The sequence below is a fragment of the Perca fluviatilis genome, chromosome 10, assembly GCF_010015445.1.
Source record: "Perca fluviatilis chromosome 10, GENO_Pfluv_1.0, whole genome shotgun sequence".
Lineage (NCBI taxonomy): Eukaryota > Metazoa > Chordata > Actinopteri > Perciformes > Percidae > Perca > Perca fluviatilis.
In genome coordinates this window covers 15756053-15783115 of record NC_053121.1, presented here as the reverse complement: position 1 = coordinate 15783115, position 27063 = coordinate 15756053, and the positions used below count along the sequence as shown (strand labels likewise).

Here is a 27063-nt window from a genome sequence, read left to right as displayed (position 1 = left end):
GCAAACAGGGATCGTCCTGTGTTTCCATCTCAGCTGACCTTCCAGCTCCCCGCTGTCTGTACTGCAGGAGATGGTATGTGAGTACTGGCTGGGGTAGAGCAGGAGGGCCTTAGGGAGAGGCTAAGAGATAAGGATTCAAGGCTCAACCTCTAAAAGCCACATTAGTCCCAAAAGCCTCCACCGCTCGGTTGTTTCATTCTGTCATAAATCTCCTGTCCTTGGGTTTTATTGGCACGCTCTGTGGAGATTTTAAGCCCCTTCAGAGCAGACAGGCGTCTGAGCCCTCGGGTGAATGTCATCAGTTACCCCCGCTAACATTTCGACGAGTGATTTCTGGGGAGTTTAATTCAGACAACAGTGGACAGAAAAGCCTATTATAAAGCATTTTGCAGCCTTGATTTACACCAGAAAATGGCAACAGGGCAAGCACCAACTCAACAGCTTTTAAACCGCTTCATAAGGTTTATTATGAATCCAAAACAAACATATATTTATACTGTACAGTTTTAATTCCAGTAAATAGACAAGAGTCACAGTATGTTGAAATGTCGGTTGAGAGCTGGCTTCTGAATGTTCATATATTACTAATAAACAATACAAGAGAACAACTTCACCTATGTCATGCATTGGATTGCTGTTGGCTGGGTATGTGCACCAATAAGCAGGGCAGTTATGTTCACTATCCTAATCTGCTGATTGCTTCGACTGCAATCAAAAGATGTGGAAATATGCCCATTTAAGACAACAGTGTGCTTGAAATACAATGACAAAAGGCCAATCAAATCAAAATGACATTATGTACAAAATATAGTGATATCACCTGACAGGAGCTGGAAAAAGTCCAACATTTCTAGTTTCTTAAGTATGGTACACAGTTTTCCTGATGGCAAAGAAATAGCATTAGTACCTTGGCACCATGATCGCTTTAATCCCGGATACCTGTACTTAACCCAGAGATGCAGCTTTCCTCACAGAACCCAGGTGAACCCTGAATCCACAGAACCACAGACTGAACAGCTGCTGAGATGTTACCGGGCCACACTAAATCCCTTTGAATCCTTTGGTTACTGTCAAGCAGTCCAAACCATAAAGTAATTACCAGACGAACACAAAATAGTAACAATCAGGATATCAATTGTCTCGGTGTTTGGCTGTATTTGTTTTACAGAGTTGACTCGATTCTTCTGCCATGGACAGATGAGGCTCAGACAGTATTTCTTAGTGTGTTCTGTGGGGGTTGTTGGTCCCGTCTTTGCAGGATCAGGGCATTAAACAATCAACGACGGTGCATGGGCAGAGAATGGCAAACGGACAGGAAACTATGGAAGCCCATGTTTTTGCCGGCAGAAGAAGAAAAATAGATGAAGAGTTATGCATGATAAAAATACGAATACTCATCAAAGTCAAAATGATGAGCTAATTATTAGTCAAACTTTTGAGATACAACGATCTCAGTTTTGACTTAATGTCTCATCATTTTGACTGAGTAGCTCATCATTTTTACATAGAAGATCAAAATTTGGACTCAGGACCTCATCATTTTGTTGAAGAGATGTGTTCAATAAAGCATTTTGACTCAGTAATTGAAAATGTAAATGATTTAGTCAGAATTACTAATGTGTTATCTTTAATCATTTCTGACTTAGGTCAAAACTTAGATCTTAAAATGTTTAATAAGTCTTAGTAAGTAAAAATGTTTTCTTATCTCATCATTTTAACGTAGTTAGTCTATTTTTGGACTTCCGTAGAAAACACTTCTTGGATAAAACCGTTTGCCTTGCAAATGCTGCTAAGTCTGTCACATTCAAATTTCAGATGATTCTATTCTCTCTATCCACGGCAAACCAGAGGAAGGTCGGTCCTCTTGTTTTTCACCCGCTCTCTCACTCCTCAGCTCTGGTACTTCTCTTTCCAATGTCCCATTTCTGCCGCCGCCGCCTCCTCCTCCTCCTCCTCCTCTCTCTCTCCCTGCCCTCAGCTGGTGCACTTCCCTCTCCAGCGCTTCATTGCGGTGATACATCTCTAAGTAGCTGGCCTGCAGCTCCTTCTGGTAGCGAATAACCTTGTCCTTTTCTGCCTGCCATGTCTGCCTCTCTTCCTCGAAAGCCGTTGCCTGGGCCTCGCTCTGGCGTCGCTCCAGCAGGAGCTCTGCGCGCAGGCGCTCCTCCGTAGTGCCCCCGCACCCTCCTGCAACACAAAGGTTCACATGGCTTCAACTACCGTCCAAGCAGAGCCGCAGGGGACACATAATGAAAGACATTGGCTGCTTTGAAATGTGCACAGAACTCTGCTCTTGACCCGGTTAGTCACATAACCTGATTTCGGGTCCAAGCATATTGTAACTCAAAATAACCCAAGACAAGATCCAGCTGCGTTGATAAGAAACACAGTTTGGATGCCTCACTTGCTGGGATAGTAGACAGTCATCTGTGGCGTATAATTATCTTGCTTTTTAAAAACATTTTCCCCCCTTATGCACAGTATGTCAGCTTGGCATTTGCAGGCTTAAATAGGTTTGAAATACTTATGTTATTTTTTTTTGGTGGTTGAATGTTGATCAGTTAGATGGTTACTTTTATGTAAAGTCCTTTGAGACTTGTTTTTAGTAAAGTGCTGTGTCAACAAATGAGCTTCAACTCTTATCTGCGCTTGTGTCGCCTCAGCATGACTAAAGTAAGGCGTATTCCTTTTAACCATCAAAGCACGTAGTTTAAACACCGCCGGTGGCAATATGTACACACAGGCAGGGTTCAAAATTTACTTTTTCGTCCACCAGCCAAATGTCTTGTGAATGTTCAAATTCTACTAGCCACTTAATAGATTACCATTGTTTTTTTTGGGCTGGTTAGTAAATCAAATGTACCAGCAACCTGCATTTTTTTACCAGCATTTGGCTAGTAAATTGTGCTAATTTTGAACTCTGCACACAGGTAAGAGACCGATACATAAATCTACCTGTTGCCCCAGCTGAAGGACTCTCTTCTGCTCCTTTTCCATCCTCATGTGCAGTCTGAGAGGGGCACCTGCGACGCTGTGTCCCCTGCACGACTAGCTTCAGTGCATCTATCTGGCCCTCCCTGTTGCGCAGATCTGTGCGGGTCTCCCTGAGCTGCGTCTTCAGCTGGAAGATCTCACTCAGCTTCTGGGTCACCTCCGCCTGGGAGTCCCTCAGCTGCTGCTTCAACAGGGATATCTCCCCTGACTTCTGGCAAACCTGAGAGGAAAATAAGGAATAGGAGCAGAAGAAACATTTTTACTGACTCTACGGACCTTGTTGTGATCATTTTAACAGGACAAACGAGAAAGGAATTCATACCTCCCACTGCGTCTCCTCCAGAGTGGGACTGGTTCGCTTCGCCATGGCTTCAGCCTCCTGACTCCTTTCCCTACTCAGGCTGTTGAGCTCCTCTTGTAGTCGGTTCTTCTCCTGCTGGGCCTTGAACAGCTGCAACTGCAGGCTGCGTTGGGAGCGCTGGGCATGCTGGGAAACCTGACGCAGTTTGGCGGCATACAGGAGTTTCAGCTCATCCACCTCCTTCTCCCACAGACGCTGTTTCCCTTCAAACACCTGCATGTGGCGAGCAGATCGAGGGGGTCAAACTTCAAAAGAAAGGCAGTTAGATGGATGAATAGATTGATGGTGAAGAACAGACAATGAGATTCACCTGAGCGATGGCGCCCTCACTCTCATCCAGGTTTCTTTTCATCTGTTTCAGCTCATGTTCTTTCTCCACCAGGCGCTCCTCCAGATCCCGGACCTGGAAAAGACAACATGAATGACTTACCAGTCTGAAAATCATTCTGACCGGCTCATCCATCCATCCATTCATCCATCGCTCACCACTTCCTCAACAGACAGGGAGAGTGTCCATTCATAAGGAGGTGGAGCCTCCCCTCCACATGGAGCCAGACGGCTCAGCGTTGCCATGCTCCGACACGCCAGCTCCCCTATGGCCCCGCCCCCTTGCCCTACAGCCTTCGGGCCCAGAGCGGTGCGGTCCAGGGAGCCGATGGTGTTGATGTGGCCCATAGATGCACTAGGGTAAAAAAAGAAACCCCCATAGCCATTAAAGTCTCTTCTATTATCACCACCCACACAGTCATTATGTCTAAAAAAATAAATAAAAAAATAAATTATAGCAACACTCTTGAATAAAAAGTAGACAATAATGCCGCAGAAGACCTGATGTGAGACAGGTGTGGGCGGAAGGGAGGCCGGTATGGCGGCAGGCTGCTCATGGAGTTATGGCCCGAGTCTGACAGGTTATCATCCTCCTGGCTCATCCCACGCACCGAGGAGAGGGCCTACACAGTCATAATTATACAGTTATTCATCACTGTAACATTAATAGGTTGAGAAAAGATTAATTTTAGTCCTAAATAATATATATAGTGACAAATCATTAGCCTGGGTAAACCCTGACGAACTTCCGGCAAATTTGAGATTTGCCTCTGCAAGTCAGTCTGGCGAAGAGCCCATTCCAACCCATTTCCAATGTCCCCAAAATTGAGGCACCGATCACAACCGCTGAGGCGGGCTTTACACCAATCACAATTGTTGAGGCGGGCTTTACGTGGCGACGATAGTGCGACGACAGCGAGCAGCCTTTTGTTTACATTCAACATGACGGCTACCAAAGCGCAGAGTCACCCAGATCGTTGGTCTGATTGGTTGGACTATCCAATGCGCCCAGAGGCATTTGAGCGGGGTCCGTTGGTGACGCCCTTTTGGAAATGAACTGTCAATGAACTTTTCCCAGACCCACTCTCAGCTACAACTGAGAAGGGTCTGGTGTCAACCAGGCTAACAAATCATGGGATGGGAATTGTTTTTGCTTCTGTAATCAAAGCACAAAAACTGGATCCTCGATACAAAACATAATTCACTTGTTCACTGGCCCACAGCTCAATTTAAGTCTATAAAAAAGCTTTTGATAAGTAAACAGACAGAAAAATAGACTAGCAACCTCCTTTGCAGAGGCAATAACTGGGCATGGACAGCGATTCACAGGAACTGGATCAAGGCTTAAAGTTACGATCATGTGTTGAGATACCTTGTTACCACTGGATGTCGGTACTCCATGACGGGAGGGTGTGGAAGAGGAGGAAGAGGTGGAGACAGCTTTGGGAACGTGGGCGTAGGCTCTGTTCAGCCCGTTGGAAAGGCCATGTTCCACATCCTCCGACTTGGAAGATGGATAGAGGTTTTGCATGGAGCTGAAATTTTTGGGGGTGACGGGCTTGAAGGCAGACCTTAAACGAGCCTGGGGGGGGGAAAAGAACCAAGAGTCGGCAAAGTTCAGGGCACTTTTAGAGGATGCAAAAATAGTAGAAAGTAACAGAGTGAAGGCTAAAGATGAGAGAGAGACCTTACAGCAAACGGGGCTGAGCTAAGGAACAATAAATATCACAATGTTTCTATTAAATCAATGCTGTCCCACCCTCTGTGTTCTTAGAGTTGATCAATTCAAGCAAAAAACGGTGAGATTTGATTGCTGCAATAAATTCAGCAACACAGCAAGTGGCAGATTCTCAATCTATGCTGGTGAGCACGAGGTGATTTAAGGTTGATTTATGCTGGTAACAGGCTATGTTCTCTCGCTGGCTGTATATCATTCATAAAAAGAACACAATGGTGCATCTGTGCCTGAATTGGTGAACAATACTCAGCCCTTCTCATACCTACTGCTTTAGAGGATGCTTTGTAATACCTTTAAAATGTAATACTTTCAAGATTGCCCTGATTCATTTAAGTTATCCATTTTACTCAAATAGTAATAGAGTTTGATAATCGAACAAAATCATGTTTCTTTGACAAAACATCAGATTGAATCATCAAAAATAAGATAGTCCTTTTGCAACAATATTCACCTTTTCATACTTGCCCCCACTTGGCAGTGAGTTCTTTGTCAAATCTACTTCTGTGCCGTCTTTATGGTACACCTTGGCGTATAAGTTTTCCTCCTCGCGGCCACTGGCAGAGCTGAGGCCAGGGATAACGTCCTTGTTACCGTCCCTGCTTGCGTTTGCTTTAGGCTCTTTTCTGTTTGGAAGCACAGTAGGTCAACTGGGGTCAAGTCCTGTCACGTTTTATAGTACCTTGCAGAATACTTTGCCTTCAAAGTTGCAGCATGTGAAATGTTGTACAAAAGCATCGGCTTCTTTAGAGCAGCACTCACCTGGTGATGTTGAGGTAGTTGAGAAGCTCTCTTTGGGTGAAGCCTTTTTTCAGGAGGCCGTTGGTCTGTTTGGGTCTCACCTGGGGCACTGCATGGCTGCCTTTAGTCGGAGACACATCTGGCCTCTCCACCAGACTGCCTACACTTCCCATGCCGCAACGGGACGAGAGGGGCAACGGGTTACGGAAGTTTTTGTTGGGGCCACGGGACAGAGGAAGAGTCTGGACTGAGGTTGCCATTAGTTACAGGGCTCTGTGTGGGGGTAAGGTGCTCTGTGAAAAAAGAGAAAAAGTCAAAGGTGAAGTATGTAGACCTGTTAAGTAGATAATAAGCTAATGACCAAGATGACCATGCTCTGGTCAACGTATCATTAGAGGCTTATACTGTTTAAGATATTCCCCGCTTCTTGGCAAACTGTGTAGCATATTTTACATTTTAAATGTCAGCTAACTGTTCATTCTGGGCTTTTTAGGGCTGCAAAATATGTCCATTATGGATTGATCTGGTAATTATTTTCTCAATTAATTGACGCCCAAGGTGACATCTTCAAATGTCCTGTTTTGTCCGACCAACAGTCCAAAACCCAAAGACCTTCAGTCTACTGTCATAGAGGACTAAGGAAGCCAGAAAATATACACATTTGAGAGGATGGACCCAGAGAATTTTGGCATTCTTTCTTTAAAAAATATCAGCATGCTAACAAGCTCACACTAACAATGGTAAAATGCTGATTTTTAGCACATACCGTTTTAATGTTTAACATGTTACTATGCTATTTTAGTGTATTAGCATGCATTTACATAGCAAGATTTGCTAGTTAGGACTAAACAGAACAAAAGCCACAATCTTTAGGATGCATCTGGAATATCTGCACTTCACTGGATATTCTGGGTCTTTGTCTTTGTAAATTATAGTGTGGTCTAGACCAACTCTATCTGTAAAGTGTCTTGATTATGATTTGATACTATAAATAAAATTGAATTGAATTGAATTCACTAAAAACACAAAATGTCAACCACACAGTGGCGCTAGATGAAAAGTCAAGGGCTCAACAAAGTCATTATACTTTAACCTCTAGGGACCATGGATATTTGTACAATCCATCGTAGTTGGAATAGTTGTTGAGCTATTTCGGTATGGACCAAAGTGAAGCTCTGTGTCTTTCCTCCTTTACTGAAATAAACTCCACCTCTTGGCCTATTACGACCCTGGGTGATGTTGATCTCTGGAGGAAGAGCATGAAGTGACGGACGTTTCATCAGCTGTGTTTCTCTGTACAGACAGCTGTCTCAGAGAGCACAGCTAGAACAACTCAGCTTCTCACAACATCACAGCGTAGCATTTCACTATGAAACAAACACACAACCTGACCTCCACCAAAACCCTATTAGCCTATAGGAGAACAATGAATGTAAAAGGATGTCTTTACAAAGAGGATAAATCCCAAGTGAAAATGTCTATTTCATAATGCATTTTTCACAATGCTCATGTTACCTTTTCACAACAGGCAGGCACAGCAAAAGACTACAGTGTCATGTGAATCAGGGAGGTGGTTTTTCTGCGGTAGGGCAGCATCACATCACAATCCTGCTACGAAACTTATTTGGTTTGCAAATGTTCTTGTCTCTCATGAAAAGCATGTGTATCCAAATGTACCAATCATACAGTGTGTCTTCATATGTCTAGCATGGCCTGATTATGTTGCCCACAGACATGATGGCTGTCTGTGTGAGATTTAGTTTCCTGTCAGTCAACATTTTGTAGAGAAAAGAAACAACACAATGACTAACATTTTCTCTTGATTTTGACAGAACTAAACCAGTTGCCAAGCTACCTCAACACCTACCTTAGAGACACTACTGTTTTGTCAATTTGAGTTTGAGCCTCTTCAGCTCTACGCCGTAAATCTTTTCTCAGCATTGTCTGTCAAATCACCCACATAGCCCCTTTCTTCCTTCTTTTCAGACAACTTCATTACGACTCACTATTGATTTCACCCTTTGACCCTCTCTCTTCCCGTGCATAAACACCCCCAGGAGCCATAAAACATTCTCCAGACCATAAAACACACAAACACGCCGCAGTCCCTCTGACTATAAACAGGACCAGAGGGAGGCAATCTAATCTTTTGTGCTCAGCCAGCTCATGTAGTATTGGGCATTTACTTGTTTCAGCCCATTAACTACCAATCTTGAATACTTAACATTACTGCTAACCATGTTTCAAACCACATAACAAATATTAAGATTAATTTCCTAACTTGTAGCTCCTAACTTTCCTTCCTTCGTCCATTCAAAGACATGTGATATTTGAGATATGGCTGCCAAAAGCTACTCTACTGTAAAGGTATGTTGTCACAAGATCCAACCTGAAGGATCACCAATAAGCAAAATGAATGCTGGTTTTGTTTTTGCATAAGAAAGGGTGATGTTTGACAGGTGACTCTTATGCCTCAGATATCAGAGCAGGCATCTGCGTTTAATATGAAGCAATAACATAACTTAACGGAAAAATAAAGCAGAAAATGGTAGATTGATGATGGATTGATCACATATCTCAAGCAAGTTTCAGGTCGCAGCAAGTTAGTTTTTTTTATGAAATAGTAAAATGAGTTGATCCAAGTGCCTAGAAATTATGAAATCAAGCTTTGGAAACTCGTTTTACGTGAAATGGTCACTATCAACAGGATTTTCTTTAATGAAACATGCACATAGAGTATGGTGGTTGCTCTACAGTGCTTTGGCAGGGGGCATGGCTGCTTGGGGGATCAAACTTAGGCTCATCCAGATTAATGACTGGGCCATCATGCTGCCTGACCATCAGTTCTCACTCAGTACACAGTCATGACACCCTCGTATACCTTTAAGCAATTTCTCTCTCTCGCTGTCACACAGAAATATACTATGTATGAGCACATACACCCGCAGTGACACTCTGGGATCTCCTCTTGCTTCTAAATACAATCCACATTTATCAAGTGCTTTGCATAGTTATAACAATTATGCAAATGGTTAAAACAGGCAGAGAGAGCTGTGTAACGGCAGCTCCAGCCCACTCCACTCGGGGCTCTCAGCCAGTCCCAGATCAAAGCAGCCCAAGCTGCTCATGTTTATATTCATGAGGTACGATTTTTCCCAATGTAAAACTTTCCACTAAAGCATCCAGCTCCTAATAAGCCAACATAACAATACATGAACTCAAGCTGAGGAAAGAAACCTGATAATCAATTATGATGAATATAATCAAGTATAATGCGACAACTAGGTACTTCTCTGGTGCCGTCCAACCAGGAAGTCTTTCTGTGTCTCGGGTCAGAGTAAGACATGATGGATTTGAGTCATTGCAGGTCATGCTGAGTGTGTATGTGTCTGACACCATTATTAATAAATCATGAATGTGCCAAACCTATTGGCCACTAGCCAAGGTCTGACACAGTATTTTTAGGTACGGGATTTTACTCTGTTTGTGTCTTGTATCTGCCAAAGACATGAGAGGCCAATCGATGCTTGACGGGAAGCTGGGGGATGAGGTGAGGCAAAGCAATTCCTCTAGGGTAGATAGGAAGGTAAAAATCCTTTTAGGCTGCAACCGCAAATCTGGCAGGACTGAAGAAATCTTGCATCCAGTTGTTTTCCATAATTGCCTTCTAGTTTATGGGCCAGAGTACACCAGGAGACACAGCAAGATTTACAGCCCAGCCCCTAACCATGGGGCCCAGAAATGCGACACACACACACACACACACACACACACACACACACACACACACACACACACACACACACACACACACACACACACACACACACACACACACACACACACACACACACACACACACACACACACACACACACACACACACATCAAAGCAGTGCTCCCTGACAGCCTTGAACAGTTATGGTCTAATTGAAGAGTGCTCTGTTCTTGATTTATGCATCTTTCAAAGCAGTGACGGGCTTTTTCAAACTTTGATCAAAAGCTAAATCAGTGTATCAAAGTCTCTCTCTCCCTCTGATGCTGCTCACCTTTACCTGCATCTGCTGCTGCGCTTGTTTCTAGTGGCCTCCTTCAAAAAATGAAATGCTGTAAACCGGAGCTCTAAAGTAAAATAAGTACATGAATGAAACTCATTTACTGACTATATCTGGTCAGCACACATTGTCAGCCTGCTGAATGTATCTGAGCATTAGTATAATTACTATGTGGGACTGCACAGTTTATCTTGAAACAGGGAAAGGGTGATACTGAATACTGCAATTCGCTGACGTATACGATCACATTATTTTTGTCGATACTGTACAGTCCTTAGAGCAGTGCATACTAAAGAGGAAAGATGTGAACATGCTGAGAGGTGTGAGTCTCTAATGCCTTTCAGTGAGGTTTTGGCTCAAGTTTTCTCAGGGTGATACCCTAACTCTTCAAGAAAACCATACAACTGCCACTTCACTATAATCACGAAGAAAACAAAACATGCAGCCTTCAAGAGGAGGGTTTCAAGGACATTCTCTCCTAAAATATTGTAATCAGGTGTCCTGAGGGGAAAACAAAGCTTCCATTGAAATGCTTGAGCGTGAAGAGGGGACATTTCAAACCCTGAGAGACACAAGGGTCAGCACTGGGACTGAGACAGACAAGAGAAGGACGAGGAAGCCAAATTCCAAAAATGCTTTATACAACACAAGCTCGGGCTCGTCAGCTTTTGATGCACAAAGTGCTCACTCCCACGGACGCTCACTCACACATTTGTGTGTGCGCAGGTCACTCAACACAGCCCCGAAAAAAGCATATGCACGGCTCGCAGCTCCAGATCTTCTGCCCTCTTCCCTCAGCACTCTCTCTCCCCTGATCTATGATCAAAGTTTGTTTACCTTCGTGGGGTAACTTTGCAGGTTACATGTAAAACTCCCACACAGCGCACACTGTTACATTATATAAGCTCTATTAAAGCGGTGCTTGTTAGTTTTCACAGCTGTTGGTTGTGTAAAACACAATAGAGTGATTACCAAATCAGCCACTGGCCTTATTTCATTTATTCTAAAGAGAACTGGAGTGTTATATTTAAATCCTACTCTGCCATGAGGATATCATGGTGGTTTGTTGCAGTGTCAAAGGTTTGATGTATCATGCTAAGAGAGATGCTTCTGCCACATTTGAAGAGATATTTTGCTGTTTAAAATCTAGCTCTGTGTCATCTTTGTGTGGGCAGTGTGTTTAGATAAACGCCGTTTGGCTTGACGCGTTTCGCGTCATCCGGCAGATCTCGGCAGACCGCCACTGTTCTGCTCTGCTGGGTTCTTTGTGCACTGGCGCCAAGTAGGGAAGCAAAACACCATTCATCTAAACACGTTGCCCACACAAAGATGACACAGAGCTGGTTTAAAATTGGCAAAGTATGCCTTTCACAACAAAGACAGGCTAATTACGTACATTACCTGCCCAGTGATCTCTGGGCATCTGTGGGAACAGTGGCACAAAGAAGCCAGAAGAGTAACTTTTTCATACTAAACATGTTGCCGAAATCAAACGAGTAAACACAAGTTCTTACAATCAAAGCCAACCAGTGCAACTTTTCTACATGTTGGGAGAAAAACAAGGATCTCATCAATTACCCCCCAAAAAATTGATATTCTGGATGACGCGTTTCTACCACTGAGAACACAAAATGAAATTCATGTAAATTCAAGTGTGACTTATAGCTGTTTCGACTTTCTAAATCTGTCAGCCAGCAGCAGCAAGGTGAACTATGCCGGAGGCCAACTAGGAAGGAACTATCCTACACGTGAAGCAAAGGAGTGCTTCACTCTCTGATTGACTATTACATGCTAGCGTCTAATGAGTGAGTGTGAGAGTGTCTCTGGCTCTGGGGCATGACAGCAGAGGATTGCTCAGCAGTAGCCTCTAATTGTTAGCAGGTTATTCATTATGGATGGGAGACAATCATGCAGACAGACCTTGTTCCTGTCCCCAGACCCTCAGGCCTTTTAAGGGAGCCAAGATGTTGAAAAGCAGGGTCGTGCAATGTTCCTTCTTCTTCTTCTGAAGGCTGTTTGTATGTCATGTAGTGTCATACATCTGTAAAATCTGGCAAGCTACACACATTCATAGAAATGTAGTCAAATGCCTCAAACTAAACTGCCTCGAGGTGATTCTTGTCTTCGGTTTTCTGAATGAGAGGGCAGACAGAACTCCGAGTTAAAATGTCGACTTTCATTTCATGACACTCAAGATGATGAGCAGTCTCTGTGAAACATGGGACATAATTCACTGGTGGTTAGACGTGGTGGTGCTTAAGCTGAAGGCCCAGTGTTCAGTCTCACACAGTCTCTATTGATGAGCCACACTTGAGTCTTTACATAGGTCAACGGGTCGTATTTGATCATGGCTGTAGATACAAGGCGCTATTGAGCACACAGACAGTTCAGAGCGGACATTTTATTCTGAGTTCTGACAGGGGAGAACTGACACATTTTAGGGAACACTGGAGCAGCTTGTATACCATACTACACCACCAAACTATTTTTCTGACGGCGTGTGTTGCACTGATATGTCTTTTAAGCAATATTATAATCACACAATTTAATAAGAGTCTTAGGACAAACGCAGTTGTTAAACAACCTTACGTACATGTGCCTGTAATCTTGAATTTAACATAGTGTCTATACAACAACAACAAAAACAGAAAAAAAGACTTGAAGTGTAAAAATACACTGTGGGTCGTAGTTATGAGTGAAAAGTGAGGCATAGACAGCTGGATTGATTAAAATAATGTTATTGTCCAGTACTGACAGTTGCAGACATTTCAATACTTTTGTAGATGCTTTATGATCAATACTATAATAGTAATCCATTTTAGAACACCTTTTTTATGGTTTTGGCATTTTAAACACCATTTGCGAAATCACATGAGGCCGTGCTCATGTCATTTCGGCGCACATCCCCAACCTTTTATGTTGCACATTTTCATTGCCCCTTAGTCTCCATTTCACTTTAATTTTGTGAACAAATCTTAAGGCCCTAAATATGACTGAAAATGTTAAGGTAGTCTGTCCAGTAAGTATATTGGACCAATTGAAAGATAAATATTTTCTCATCCATCTTATTATTTCAACATACTATCTATATTTAACATTTTAGTGGTTTAATGGATCTGAGCTGGCTCCCTCTTCAAATTGCTCTCTGTGCCGAGTAGATAGATGAAACAAAATGCTATCAAACTCTCATTAATAATTTCCCCAGCAGCCTCTATTATTACTGATCCAGAAGAGAAAACCTTGAACACCTAAAATTTGGGACAAATTGGGAAAACAATGGCTTCCTGAGAGGATATGCAGTTACGCTATTTTTATGAGCTCCACATCTCTGTTGAAAAGTCTCACCATCTTGATCATGACTGGCTGGCTTTGACCTGGACAAACTCTGAGGCGGACCAGCTGAGGTGGGTAGCTTGCTTGCTTTGCATCTGTAAGTGTAGTGATGGCGGTCTGCCATGCGTTGGCCTTTACTGTCTCTGCTGACGTTACAGTATCGTGTTTCTGCCCAGAATTCAAATACTGGCTCTGACAACTCTAGCATTGTTAGGATTATCTAGGATGACTGGTTGGACTGGTGTTTCATGGAACATTTTTGATCTGGATCTGATCAATGTTACATAATGCTGCTTCAGTGTAAGGAGATGGCACCCGAGGGAGTGTGCTCACACAGGACCACCTTTTACCTCCAAATGCATTATTAGTGTAATGTATGGAGACTTTATGTATTCAACAACAACAACAACAACAACAACAACAACAACCATGTTCTGGTTCTGTTCCAACAGTACAAAGAGTCTGTTTTGTTAAAATATCAAAAGAGTCTTCAATAGTAGTGTGAAAAAGGCTTGGTTGCATAATCCCTTATTTTGTTTAGATGAATGCCTGTGTTGATCCCCCCCGTGAGGTTACAAGTTCAACCTCTATTGATGAGTGTGTGTCTGTGTGTGTGTGTGTGTGTGTGTGTGTGTGTGTGTGTGTGTGTGTTAAAGAGAGATTAGTACTAGAAGCATAAGGATAAGTACCTGACCTCAGTGTTGTTTTAAGTGACATCCACTTGACCTTCACTCATTCCCACACACACACACGAACACGTAAACACTAATCTAACAATCACCTCGAGTGGTAAAAACAACATGCTAAAGGCAAATCTGATAGAAGGCAAATATCATTTAAAAACACACTGTGTTCCTTCACTAAAATAGAATTTCTAATGTTATATGTATCCAGCAGCAGCTGCATGTCTCACACTATCCACCTGCTCCACCATCACAAGAAATAGTGAGTCATCATGCATTAGTTACTGTTGTTGCTAGCCCAAACTTATCTAGACATTACCAGAAGGAGCTGCATGTGAGAGAACGCAAATATCTGAATCTGTTAGACGGGACATTAAACGGACTTTAGCCTGCCAGCTTCCTAGTACAAAGTCTGTGTAATGTCCACTTGAGCCCATGTGTGAATAGAGCAGGTCACTGTCCGGAGAATTCACAGGGAGCGAGTGAGCATGTTGAAGTTTCTATCATGTAAAGAGGAAAGGTTCATTTACACAAAGACGCCAGAAACAGCAAGAGACTCAAGCACCGGCTATGTGACCGCAAGAAATCAGCGTCATGTCCTGCGTTACTTGCTAGCTAGCTAACTAGGGCTGGGTATAAAATTCCGATACCAATGCTGTGACTAACATGATACCGGTTTTTGAACGTTTTTCAATTCCAATTTCATAAAATCCATTTTAACAAAAAAGAAATAACATTACATTACGGCGCAAATCTTTTCATTTATTTTTAAATTCCTACTACTATATGGAGTTTTTCCTGCATGCATACGACGTGTAACGTTAGACAGCCTATCACCAGCATTATTAGATCTTGGTAGAAACATGCTGCATGCTTATTGGCTCAGTGACGCTGATGAGATTTACGCCTTAGGTATTGAAATTTGGTATTGAATGACGAGGCATTTTTCGATACCAGCCCTATAGCTAACTAACGGAACTAAACACAGATTTCCAGTCTTTCCATGATGTCATCAAAGAGGTCAACAACTATAAAAATAAACAGCATCATACATAAATATTTCCTCACTAACTTCATTGGAATTTGTGAGAAAGCAAACAACAGTGGCATGCTATTTATTTCCCCTTATCTTGAATCCAGTACAAGTTCTCTGGTTTCTGTTCAGCCTGTTAACAAGCAAAGCCTGTACAGTGTTTGCCAACTGCTGCTATCAGCAGTGTGTTCACCACAGAGCTCAAGTTCAGAGTGAAGAATGTAAAGGGAGAGAGCCATGTGAGGAAACAAACTCACATTCCTTACATTTCTCACCAGGTAATTATTAATGTGCCTTCACATCAGCACTGAAATGGGGGACATAGACAGGGGCCCGTTTCTCTGCTTGGGGCCCTGAAGCGTTGTGGGTTGTTTAAAAAAAATAAAATGTCTATTATCCAAAGCACCTTAGTTCCCATGAGAGCTAAGTTGGTAATATCAGACATTTAATGACCACATAATCAGAGCGGGGGAGCCATACAGTGTTAAATTGAGCTGATAGAGACAAAAGCATGAGAGATAGCTTCTTATTAAATTCATTAGAGCGAGGATAGGGGGGACATGAGCAGAGACTCTCTCTTTCTCTTTTCTCTCTGTGGCTTCTTTGTTTCCTGGAGCGGTTCATGTAGGAGTCACCGTTCTGTGATTACAGAGATAGAAATCGAGTGGTTCCCACATCGACCCACACCTGAACCAGTTCCACTTAACAGCCGCAGCGACTGTGCGTGCATCCACACACACACACACACACACACACACACACACACACACACACACACACACACACACACACACACACACACACACACACACACACACACACACACACTCAATGTTAGACCACACACTCAGCACAAACACAAATAGGGAGATGTGTGGACTGCACCTGAAAATTCGATTCAGAGGAATACACACATATGGATTTACCCACAGTATGACTGCTTTAATGTTAATGCTTTGCTATCCAAGCCTAAATAAACCACAAAAAGGATAAAAAGCTTTACTGATCATATCCCTGCAAACTTTTTTCTTTGATCCATCTGCACTTAACACCAGGGGACGAGCCGAGCAGGCTGCGTGTCAGGTAGTAAACACTCATGCTGACGCATGCTGATGCACAGTCAGAGGATCAGCACCGTAGGGATCAACACTGTAAATAAAGGCGTTTGTTGTTTGTTAGTGGTGAGAAGCAGCACAGTGGGAACTACTGAAAATCCGCTGGTTAAGCCGACATGGGACACAACTTTACTGTTAACAATGACAACAAAGCAACAGGAAACGTGAGGAGAATTGCACCTTTGACATAATAATAATAATACAAGTCAGTCCAATGCAATCTTGTTACACAGCTTGGGTACGCCATTGAGACATGGATATTCCTCAGGGGGAATTCCAGGGACACAAATAGACCATCAGACCGACAATCATCAAAAACACACACAGAAAAAGTGCGTAATGGAAAGAGGTTTTATTGAAGTAATCAAGGTGCACAGCTCAGCGGAGCATATAATCTTATTATATATATTGTTCTTTCAGCACCATGTGGCTCCATTTTGGGACGTTAAATAACTAACAGTTAATTAGCATATTTGTTCTGTGCTGGAAGTGAATGGGAAGGCTGAGGCTGCTGCTCAGTGTGACGTCATTCACCCAGGAGAGAAGATTTAGTTAAAAAGTTAGCCAATTCCAATTCATCTCTGCTGCAAACAAGCATGCCTCGAGGGATGACTAATTAACAATCAGGCTGCTTTCCTCTTCTCTCTGCAGCGTACTCTGTTCTTCTGACAATGCAGCCTTTAATCACAGTGAGTTCATAACATGTTGAGCCTGCTGGCATGCAAATAAGTCCAACTTTCCCGGAAGCAAGCTCAGGATTGTATAAATATATATATACACACACAGGAAAGACTGAAACCTAATATGACATAGTAGACTTTCAGTATTAGAAGACTGAGTTTTGTAAGCATATAAAAACCCAAATAATAGAGATAAAAAGAAATGGTAGGAAAAAAGTCACCTATTTACCTCGTCTGTTTGTCCACCTGAAACTTCACTTCTCTGCTCCTGATCAAATGCTCACTCTATTTCTCTTTCTGTCTCATGCTCGCGCTACTGATTATCTTGCCACATGACTTCCTGTTTCTAGTCTGTGATGGCAGTTGGGAGGTGTTCGGATGGGAGGGAGCTGTCTGGACCTAACCACTGACCTGCAGGCCACGACAAGATGACTTTGCTCTGATCTAAATAGAAGACTAAGCTGATCTTAAGCTGTACGTGAGGGTAGGTTCAATACACACAGCAGCATCACTGGAGATATACCTGTGTATGTGTCTGTTTTATACATGAAACTAGGAGTAATCACTAGGTCGAATATCGCCAGCTATACAGTCAGTTTCGACTCCGTGAGAGATACTTACCTGCACTCCCCACCCCTTTTGTTTCTCACCTTACACCTTCTAACTTTCTTCCCTTCCTCCTCTCTTTCTTCACCCTACTTTTCTCCTCACCTGCTCATCTCTTTGTGCTCTTATAGCGCTCTCAGATGCCAGTGTGGTTGGACTTGTTCTCCCAGTTTCACAAACAAAAGCCCTGCATGTGAACCAGCTTTGAGGCGGTCAGTCCAGACCCTGTATTGACATTCAAGAGCCAGCTTCACCGGGCAAATACCAACAACACAATGTGTCTTGTTTGCTCACAGATAAGAAGACAATATTGAAGGATTGGACTTGCGTTAACGGGCGCAAGACAGCAGGAACATAGAGAAAGAGGGATGAGGGTCGGAAAAAATAAGAGAGCGTAGATGAGGAAGGAATGGAAAATGAGAGCATGTGGGGGTTGTCTCAGTGTGGACTTTCTGGACAATAGTATGAGTGTAAGTCCCCCTCACTAACGCTGGGTTACTGGACGGTTTCTGCATCGTATCAAGTTACATAACTCAAACTGGAGACGCTCGCATCTGAGGGAGGGGGAAAAAAAAAAAGAGGACATTGTTCACTGCTCCTTTACCAGGAGAGATCCACTCCTTTCTTCGCCATGTGATGCAGGCCGCAGAGCCGAGGGGAGCGAAGGAGGTATCTGGACTTCCTAAAGCTGGCACCAATAGGTGGGCACACAGGAATCCCAGCTAATAAAGCACCTTGCCAACCAGCGAAGCACAATGTAGCGATTGGCGTGCTATTAAGGGCATTCCAAAGCAAGAATGTGATGTTTTGTGGTGCCCTTTAGCCTGCTAAATGCAATTTGAAGACAATGTGCTGGAAAATGAAAGGAGGGGATAACCCCATCAAAACTAGGCAGCCCAGTCTAACACTTGAGCAGGTGCCGCTGGCTTTGCCCCTGTCATTACCTCTGGGCCCCGCAGGCATATCCAGTCTCAGATTCCACAGATTCTCAGTTGTAAGTCTCTGAGCTGGCCGGCAGAGCAGCGCCAACAAAAATGATCTGGGAACCTGGAGGAGGTGTAAAGATGGTGCATGTGTGTTTGTGTGTGTGTGTGTATTGATGGAAAAATGGCTGCAGCAGCAAAAGGGGAGGACAGGGCAAAACGAGAATAGGAATGTGGAGATCCATAGATGGAAACACAAGCAGAAACAACAAAGAGGGACGAGTCAGGGCCTGCTTGCGATACTGTACCTGTCTGACCAGTCAACTAGACGAGACAGCAACCCAAGCTAGACTCATTTCCTCTGCCTAAGCTCTCTGGACAATACCATTACAGGAACCAGCTATGGGAGGCATGCGGGATGTCTGGCTCTTGAGAAATAACATAATCCTTGGTAAGACACGCCTCTGAGCTCGGTGTGTCCGTCATTTCTTTTAGAAAGACATGACATGACATTTTCAAATTCTGTCAGTTGGGATCCATTCTTAAAGGAATAGGTCGACATTTGGCGTAAGTTAGATGAGAACATTGATGCCACTCTCATGTCTCACGTATGGTAAATCTAAAGCTAGAACCAGCATACGTTTAGCTTATCTTAGCACAAATACTGGAAACATAATGAAACAGCTAACCTGGCTCTAAGCTGTAAGTACAGAAATCCACCTACCAGCACCTCTAAAGCTCATTAACAACCCAAAGTTAAAAAAGACAAGGCATATTTTGTTGCTATTGGACACAGCCAGGTTACCTGTTTCCCCCTGTTTCCAGTCTTTGTGATAAGATAAGCTAACCAGCTGCTGGCTGTATATTTATACTTACGGAAAAAATACAAAGCGATATATCAATGTTCTCATCTAACTCTCAGCAAGAAAAACAATACGTGTATTTTCCAAAAGGTCAAACTATTTCTTAAAAAAAAAAAAAAAAAAAAACAAGACAGGTAAAATTACAGTGCCAGTGAGTCCACTGTTCCACTTTACTCCCTGTGTGACCTGAGTGAGGTGCAGGTCACGGTAACCGAATGTAACCTTTAAATCCACCGTATTGATTTCATGTAGAAGAACAGGATGTGACAGCAAACTGAAATGCTGTCGAAGAGAACAGAGCTGTGGCTGCCTTGACGACTGCTACTTGTACACGCAGCTATAAATAAACAACAATGCCCACTCGCAGAGGAGGGCTTCGACTTTATGGCCTTTTGTTCTGCAACGCTACAACTCTTCAGACTAAATAAAATAGACAAGGGCCAAGTGCTCTGCATGCACACAATTCATCCCAACACACACACACACACACACACACACACACACACACACAGAGTAACCACTGCTGCTGATCTGTGTAGAAGGCAGGTGAGCACGGGTGCTTCTCCTCACTGGGAGATAAGCCCGATCAATAAAAACACGAGGAAACGATAAGGCTGGCCTGACTCACAGGGTATAGAGGCTACATTCGTTAACGAGACTATAGCCCCAGGATGAGATGCTGCCACAGTTAGCGGCTATTTCCGTGTGCCCTCGGAGTTGGTGACATTTATAGACAAAGGCCACAGCATGGGGTCTGCCCACCCTCCTACACTCTCAGACCTCTCACCTCCGAAGGTCAGGGGGTCCCGCTTGTCCCATGAGAATTAAACTATTGTTCAGCAGTCAGGTGGCGGCTCAACCAACCATGCAGTCAGTAATAACCCAGGACACAGAGTACTTTGCCATGCTTAAATTTGAAAATTTATGCCAGGTTCATCTGGCAGCAGAAGAGACTTTGATTGATAGAAATTAGCATGTGGGCCACCACCAAGCAAGCTCCTCATTATGCCAAATCCACCCATGCATACTCACACTTATATCTCATCAATCTGTGATGTTCTGTGCTTTCTTTAAGTGTTGTGTTGTGAAAAGTTTTCTGCCAGATAATGTGGCTTCATCTAAAAATGAATGTAGAAATCAAAGGTATGGCTACACAATCACAATGCTTATGTAATTGATGTAGACAGCAGGTATGGTTGCAGAAAGTGGAAAGAGGCTTTATATTTAAAGTGTCTCGAGAAAGCTCTGACCTCTTTGGATTAGACAAGGAAAGCAGAGAAAATGTACTTTTGCTAAGATGCCTGCACGCTGTCCCATATCAGGGATCTGTGATGTTTGCATTTCAGGTGCAGGGCTCAAATGCGACCAAAATTTGTAAGGGTGCGACTAAGATTTTTCCTAGGTCGCACCGGTGCACCTAACTTCCTCGCATCCGCTGCCTCTCCACGAACGAAGCGATGTCGTTTTATATCGATATGGTTTAATGTTGCGTTTCATGACCCATTCCTTCTGGAAAGCCGTGCCTGTGTTTGGATATCTCCTCCGCGCAGCCCCGCCCCCATTCACTCACACACCGGCCGGCTCCCCTGCAACATGGAGAGACACAGCGCCGCCGGTCCACATGCTGACATTTGTCTACAGTTTTAATTGTTATTAACACAGCTGTATATTGTTAAGTATGAGAGGGAAACCTGTATCGGTACCAGTGTTTCCGCTGGTAACTCTCTGTTATTGCGGCCGCCACGGTGAAAACACATTAGAAGTTATTGAATGGAACTACGGTAACTTCAGTTCGTTGAGTAATAGCGTGTGAGATGGAGCCTGCTGGACCTGGGCGAGAGATGTGACCCATGGCCACATTATCATAGTTCATAAAAATGCAGCGCAGTGACGATGCAGACATTTCATAGCCTACACAAGACGTGTGTAACGCCGCTGACCCGCATTCGACCCGTGCAGGACCCATTCATAATGAGTCAGCCGTCACTCTGTGAGTAGCTTCAGTCCATCGTACTCCCCCTCTCTCCCAATATGAGCTACTGGGCTATCCGGGTCTGTTATTGAAAATAAGTGAAGGAGCTTTCTCAGCGATATATATTTTTTAAATATATCCAGGGCTATTTATTTCAGATAATTTACACGTGTTGCAGCTGTATATTTTCAAATTGGGAAGGAAACCCTGTCTTTGCATGTTATTTTAATCACATCTGTTTTAATAAAAGAGCTTGTGAAAAGTGGCTTTGACTTAAAACTGAACATTTAGCCTACTTTGTAAAAGATATAAATTAGAGATTGAGAGATATATATTGGGTATCACCATTCAGCCGAAAAATACAGAGAAATGATTTTTAGTCCTGGACTAGTGGAAGATCTGATAAGAATCAGTGTGGAGGGGCCCAGCATGGAGAATTTTGATTCTTGGGAGTGTGGCAAGCTGGTTTAGTCAAGGCCAAAGGGGAAGAAGGCCAAATTACAGGTGTTGGCTGAGGGGCATTTGACAGCAAGGGGAGACCCGCTATAAGACTTTGAGTACAGTATAATTGTGCTTCAAATAAAAATAAAAAATAAATGTACCAACTCCTTATTGTTGTTTAAAATAATTGACATAAAATATATATATATATATATATATATGAATGTATATGGAGTGTGATTAAAAAGGTGACCTTGAAATTGTGGCCTTAATGGCGACGCAAAGAAAAAATTGGGTGCACCTAAATTTTGTGCTGGTGCACCTAAATAAAAAAAGTTAGGCGCACCGGTGCGACCAAGGCAAAAAGTTAGTCTGGAGCCCTGAGGTGTTATTTTGTGATCGTAGAACTTTAGTAGATTTGGTTTTCCTGCCTTAAACTGCCTTATCTACTGCTTCTTTAGACACTGACACCCATCTAACTTGACAATATCTATATTTGACCCACAGGTATTACATTTATTTTGTCCACTTGGGGCCATCGGAACAAACTGCAAACACAAACACTAACATATTACTGTTATGGCTAAGGTGTTAGCAAACATTTCAGTATTCACTCTCCCTTTCGCTCTGCTTTGGTCTCCTCCAACTTCTGAGGGAAATAAATGCTAAAAGCTGCACTAATTTGTTAGTCACTAACTTTGTGTTTGGCATTGGGAGCTGGGCAGGTAGAGTACAGTGGCTGTTTTGATGAAAACGGTGCCTGCCAAAACCAAAGCTGTAAAGTTGTGGGGGTAGGGCTGTGGCCTTGACCAACTGCCACTTTGCTCGTTTGAAAGCCATGATGTCTCTCTCTCATGGGTGGGCCAAATTCTCTGGGCAAAGCAGCAGGGAGCAGAGAAAGGGGAGGTAACCTTCCTCCTTATGACCTCATAAGGAGAAAGATTCCAGATCGGCCCATCTGAGCTTTCATTTTCTCAAAGGCAGAGCAGGATACCCAGGGCTCGGTTTACACCTATCACCATTTCTAGCCACTGGGGGACCATAGGCAGGGGGAACGCATATTAATGTTAAAAAACCTCATCAAGTGACATTTTAATGCCATGGGACCTTAAATATAAAAATATTGATTAGCTTTTCAGTGTCTCTAGGACAAGTAGTTGTAGTTTTATTATATTTTAGTTTTAAATATGTCAAGAGGAAATGTCAGGAATGGCAACATACTTTCAAAGATCAATCTTCAGCTGAAAGGAAACTCCTGCCATTTGGGGATAATGATTAACTTGGGTGTGTGCTCTGTATTGGCACTTAAATAATCATCTAGTGCAGGATTACATAAGAAGTATATTTCTGGCAGTCCCTAACACAGACAAACACTTTCTTTTGATTATACTGAAATGAATGCCATGCCAACTATTGCAATTTACTGTGATAGCTTTGAGCTAAACAGCCTTATATCAAACTGGTGCAGAATCTAGACAGGCAGCCTTTCACAACCTGGCCAAGCCCCACAGTGATTTTCTTAACCCGGCTAGGCTTTAATCGCAGCGACAGACGGCCCAGAGAGCAGATCAGGCTAGCCACAGGCAGAGGGATGACCAAGGAGTGAAAGAGCGTAAGAGCATGACACTTTCTCTTCAGAGCGATCAGGCATGGCCTTGTCTATAAAGAGTCTATGAGATGAGGGCAGACAGGAGGGACAGAACAGGGTAATAGGATGAGCCCAAGATTAAGAGCAAACAATGAGAAAATGGGGAGCAAGGGGAGGAGAATCTGAGGAAAACTGAGTTGAGGAGGGGAGACAGACCGAACTCAGTGTGCAGAAGAAGGGCTGATTAGTGTTTGATTAGCAGGCTGGCCTGAGGGGAAATCTCTGTCAACCAACACAGTGCCATTATGGCTAAGCTCTCCCTGCTACACCATCTGCTAGACTGTAGTATGCATGACTGACCTGCTATGCACTTACACGCTACACAACGAGTAAAAGCCTAGCAGTGTATTGTGCTGTAGTTCACAGTGTGGATGTTCCTGCACCCTTTATTTAAGCTTTACACCAGGACTAACATCATACTGTGGGAAGACAGAGTTTGTTCAAACTTACTGTGCTTGATGGAGAGGAGTTTGTATCCTCCTCTCTTTGGGTTAGGCAACAAGAAGCAAATGGTCAGCAGGCATCTGACCATTCAGCAGAATTAGTGCTTCATCAGCTGCCAGTACTTTAAGGAGACACATGCACATGCGCGTGCACACACACACACACACACACACACACACACACACACACACACACACACACACACACACACACACACACACACACACACACACACACACACACACACACACACACACACACACACACACACACACACACAGGGGAGTGTCAGCCCCCTGGGAGCTCAAACAGCTGAACGAAGACATCACATCAGCTGTCTGGCTGATTCTACTGAGAGAAGAGCAGCAGAGAGACAGACTGCGCTAATAGGTTGTCGTCAAAAATCTCCCGATGAGCTTTTAGCTAACAGATGGGCTTTGCAATATTGATAAAATCAAGCATCATGCTACTTTTGATCGAATATCCCAACGTTGATAATGTGGCAATAATCATTGTCTTTTAAAGATTAACAAATATATTTCGAGTTTTCTTTTAAAGCTACAGCTGGGAACTTTCTTTAAAAAAATTATATTTGCTGAAATGGTCACTATATTCTGACAGTAGTTCATGAATCAGATCATCTGTGAAAAAAATCATGTTCCTCAGCCTCCTCTTGGTGCTCCTAATGGCATAAGGAAAACAACCAATCAGAGCCGAGGAGTCTCTATCGCAGTGTCAATGACTGCTCGTGAACTCCGATCAAACTGCCATACTATGCTGCGCTGATCAAATATGAATCAAGATTCTGTTACTGCATTGCCTATTTTGTGCTTTCAGAAGCATACTTTAGTGTTCTGTTTAGCTGTGAAATGATACATTTAGCTTCCGTCCGGTTGGCCAGTGGGCGGTGCGTGGTTTTGGCTCGCCTTATCGCTGTATTTGCTTGATAAATTACCTAAACAATCAATTGATGCTCAAAATGATGACGGAAATTAGTTTTCTGTAGATTCACTGATCGAGTACTCGGCTAAGCAGGTAGATGCCAAAACTGCTACAACACTTTATTTTAATGCAGCCTTTAAGGGTTTACCCAAATCACAGAAACAACTACATTTAGTCACATAACCGTAGTGTTATCTAGCCATGAGTAGTTTTTGCTGTTGAGTCAAATGTCAATTTCTTTAGCAGCAGAAATTTTATTCCACTCATCTCTATTTTCTTGGGTTGGTGGCAGAAGTTCCAGACACTAGTAACTCAAAACGTCCTGAGCCTAAAGCTATCCGCGTGGATAGATACCACTGAGGTAAAAACAAACTGTGTGGGATTTGGGAGAACTGACCCTCAAAACTGTAATCTCGCAGTCAGTCCTGACCTCACACAACACTAGCTAACACTGCACTTTTAGATTTGTTTTTGCAGTTGATGATAATGGAGAACTGATTGCAAAATCTCATCCCTCAGTCAGCTCTGTGTCATAAAGAAGTGAGCTGGCTGAGATGGAGAAATGCATTTTTGGGCGATGACTTGAACCCTAAACAATACTTAAGCTGTCTCAGTGATTGTCATGCCGTGATCGGTCATTCACACCAGCAGAGACAGCAGTTTATCACCCACTATCACCTCTTTGAAATTATCCTATAATCCATTCCTTAATGACAGGAACGGTTTCCACGTAGTCTCCAACAACAGATCACACATCTATTGTCTCTCTATTGTCAGAACTGCTCCTTCACTTACGTCAGGACGCACCCACAGCCACCACACTCAAAGGACTCGTCCTGCAACGCTCCATGGGTCCTCAGGTCAGAGGTCACCTGTGGCCTCTGGTCTCCACGACAACAGCCTGCCAGTCCCTTTAGACTGGGCCGGTGTCTCCCCCTCCACTCCACACACGCTCACTCAGTCACTCACTCAGGCTCTCTCACACACAGAAACAGCTTTTGTCCCCCAAACTCCTGTGCATCAAAAGAGACTCTGGGACTGTGAGCTTCAACCCAAACGTTTACAGCCGTGCAGGCCAAACACTATTCAATGCATTGCAGTGGAGACCACCACAGCTGCAAAGTGACAGGAAATAAATTGTTCAATGTTCATACATCAGTCTCCTTCTTCTCCTCTTTTGTCTCTCACACACACAGACACAAATACACTGCCAGTTGCCAGTCAACAGTGAAAACAAACTGTAAGGATTAACCCTGATTTAGGGACTAAATGCTCTATGAGAGCAGCACTGTGTCTACACTTTACAGGCTTTAATCTACACAGTCAAGCATATCTTCAAGGTGATTTATTCAAGTATGGGCAGGAGAAAGTTTTACACATGCATGCCATCATAATGGACCACAATAAACCATGCTCTAATACTGACACAGATTCGGGCTGCAGTGCTGCATGGGCAGGAGGGGGGTGGGGGGAGAGAGGATAACGAAAAGATTAGAAAAATTGGCGCTCACCATATTCTGCTTGCAGGACATCTCCTGGACCAGCACTGGAACTCTGCTGCAGTTTTGTCTCTCGCTGGTTATATAATGAAAGAAACGGCGTTTACGTGGCTCCGCAGGATATTTTCCAGGACTTAGTGCGGAGCAGCAGACAGCGATCAGCCTGCTGGCGGCGTGCAGAGAGAGGAGCGCAGACTGGGACGGTCTCTTTTCCCTCTCGGAGGTTTGAACAGAGTGAGAGGAAACATGAGAGGCAGGGAAACATGTGCCTGGTGGCTGGAAAACAGACACACTTCCAGTTGTGAAGGGGGGCGACGCCCTCTAGCGACCAGGCAAGCTGGTGCATGTGCCACATATCACTTGTCGATTGTTTTTGGTAATTGTATTGATCACGTACAACAGGGGTGTCAAACTCAGTTTCACTAAGGGCCACACTGGAAATGACGATCATAATAAGGGCCAGACATGTTGAGTTTACTGACATGCTTTTATTTAACAAAAAAAAAAAGTAAATTACTCACAACAACCTGTTTCACAGCCCGAATATTAAAAAACTCCCCACCTCTGGGGGAATTCTGAGTCTCAAAGTCGGAAAATCTGCCAAATTCTGCATGGTAGTGTCGCATAATTACAGTATGAAAATGATGATGATGATGATGATGATCACA

The 27063-nt window shown here is 43.4% G+C and overlaps 1 protein-coding gene across 2 annotated transcripts; it reads right to left on the bottom strand.

Annotated features, from left to right (window-relative positions):
• Window positions 1-442: 442 nt before the first annotated feature.
• On the bottom strand, window positions 443-26666 carry n4bp3 (NEDD4 binding protein 3). Of its 2 annotated transcripts, none has more exons than XM_039812946.1 (10): window positions 26408-26666; window positions 6180-6451; window positions 5872-6043; window positions 5055-5264; window positions 4184-4305; window positions 3842-4037; window positions 3666-3758; window positions 3317-3568; window positions 2956-3214; window positions 443-2187 (listed from the first exon to the last, which is right to left on the bottom strand). In XM_039812946.1, exons 2-10 carry the CDS (start codon window positions 6416-6418, stop codon window positions 1805-1807), a joined length of 1926 nt encoding a protein of 641 aa, XP_039668880.1. In that variant the 5' UTR covers window positions 6419-6451; window positions 26408-26666; the 3' UTR covers window positions 443-1804. The 2 variants fall into 2 exon arrangements, with proteins under 2 accessions (XP_039668880.1, XP_039668881.1); XM_039812947.1 differs by lacking the exon at window positions 26408-26666 and adding an exon at window positions 17287-17498.
• Window positions 26667-27063: the final 397 nt, after the last annotated feature.

Bases quoted from the DNA above. Each gene is read 5' to 3' on its own strand.
- n4bp3 (XM_039812946.1), bottom strand. From the start codon at position 6,418: ATGGCAACCTCAGTCCAGACTCTTCCTCTGTCCCGTGGCCCCAACAAA. The intron at 4,038-4,183 runs GTCTTCTGCGGC...TTTTTACCCTAG, and splicing joins CCACACCTGTCTCACATCAG to TGCATCTATGGGCCACATCA. The intron at 3,759-3,841 runs GTGAGCGATGGA...TGTCTTTTCCAG, and splicing joins CCCTGTCTGTTGAGGAAGTG to GTCCGGGATCTGGAGGAGCG.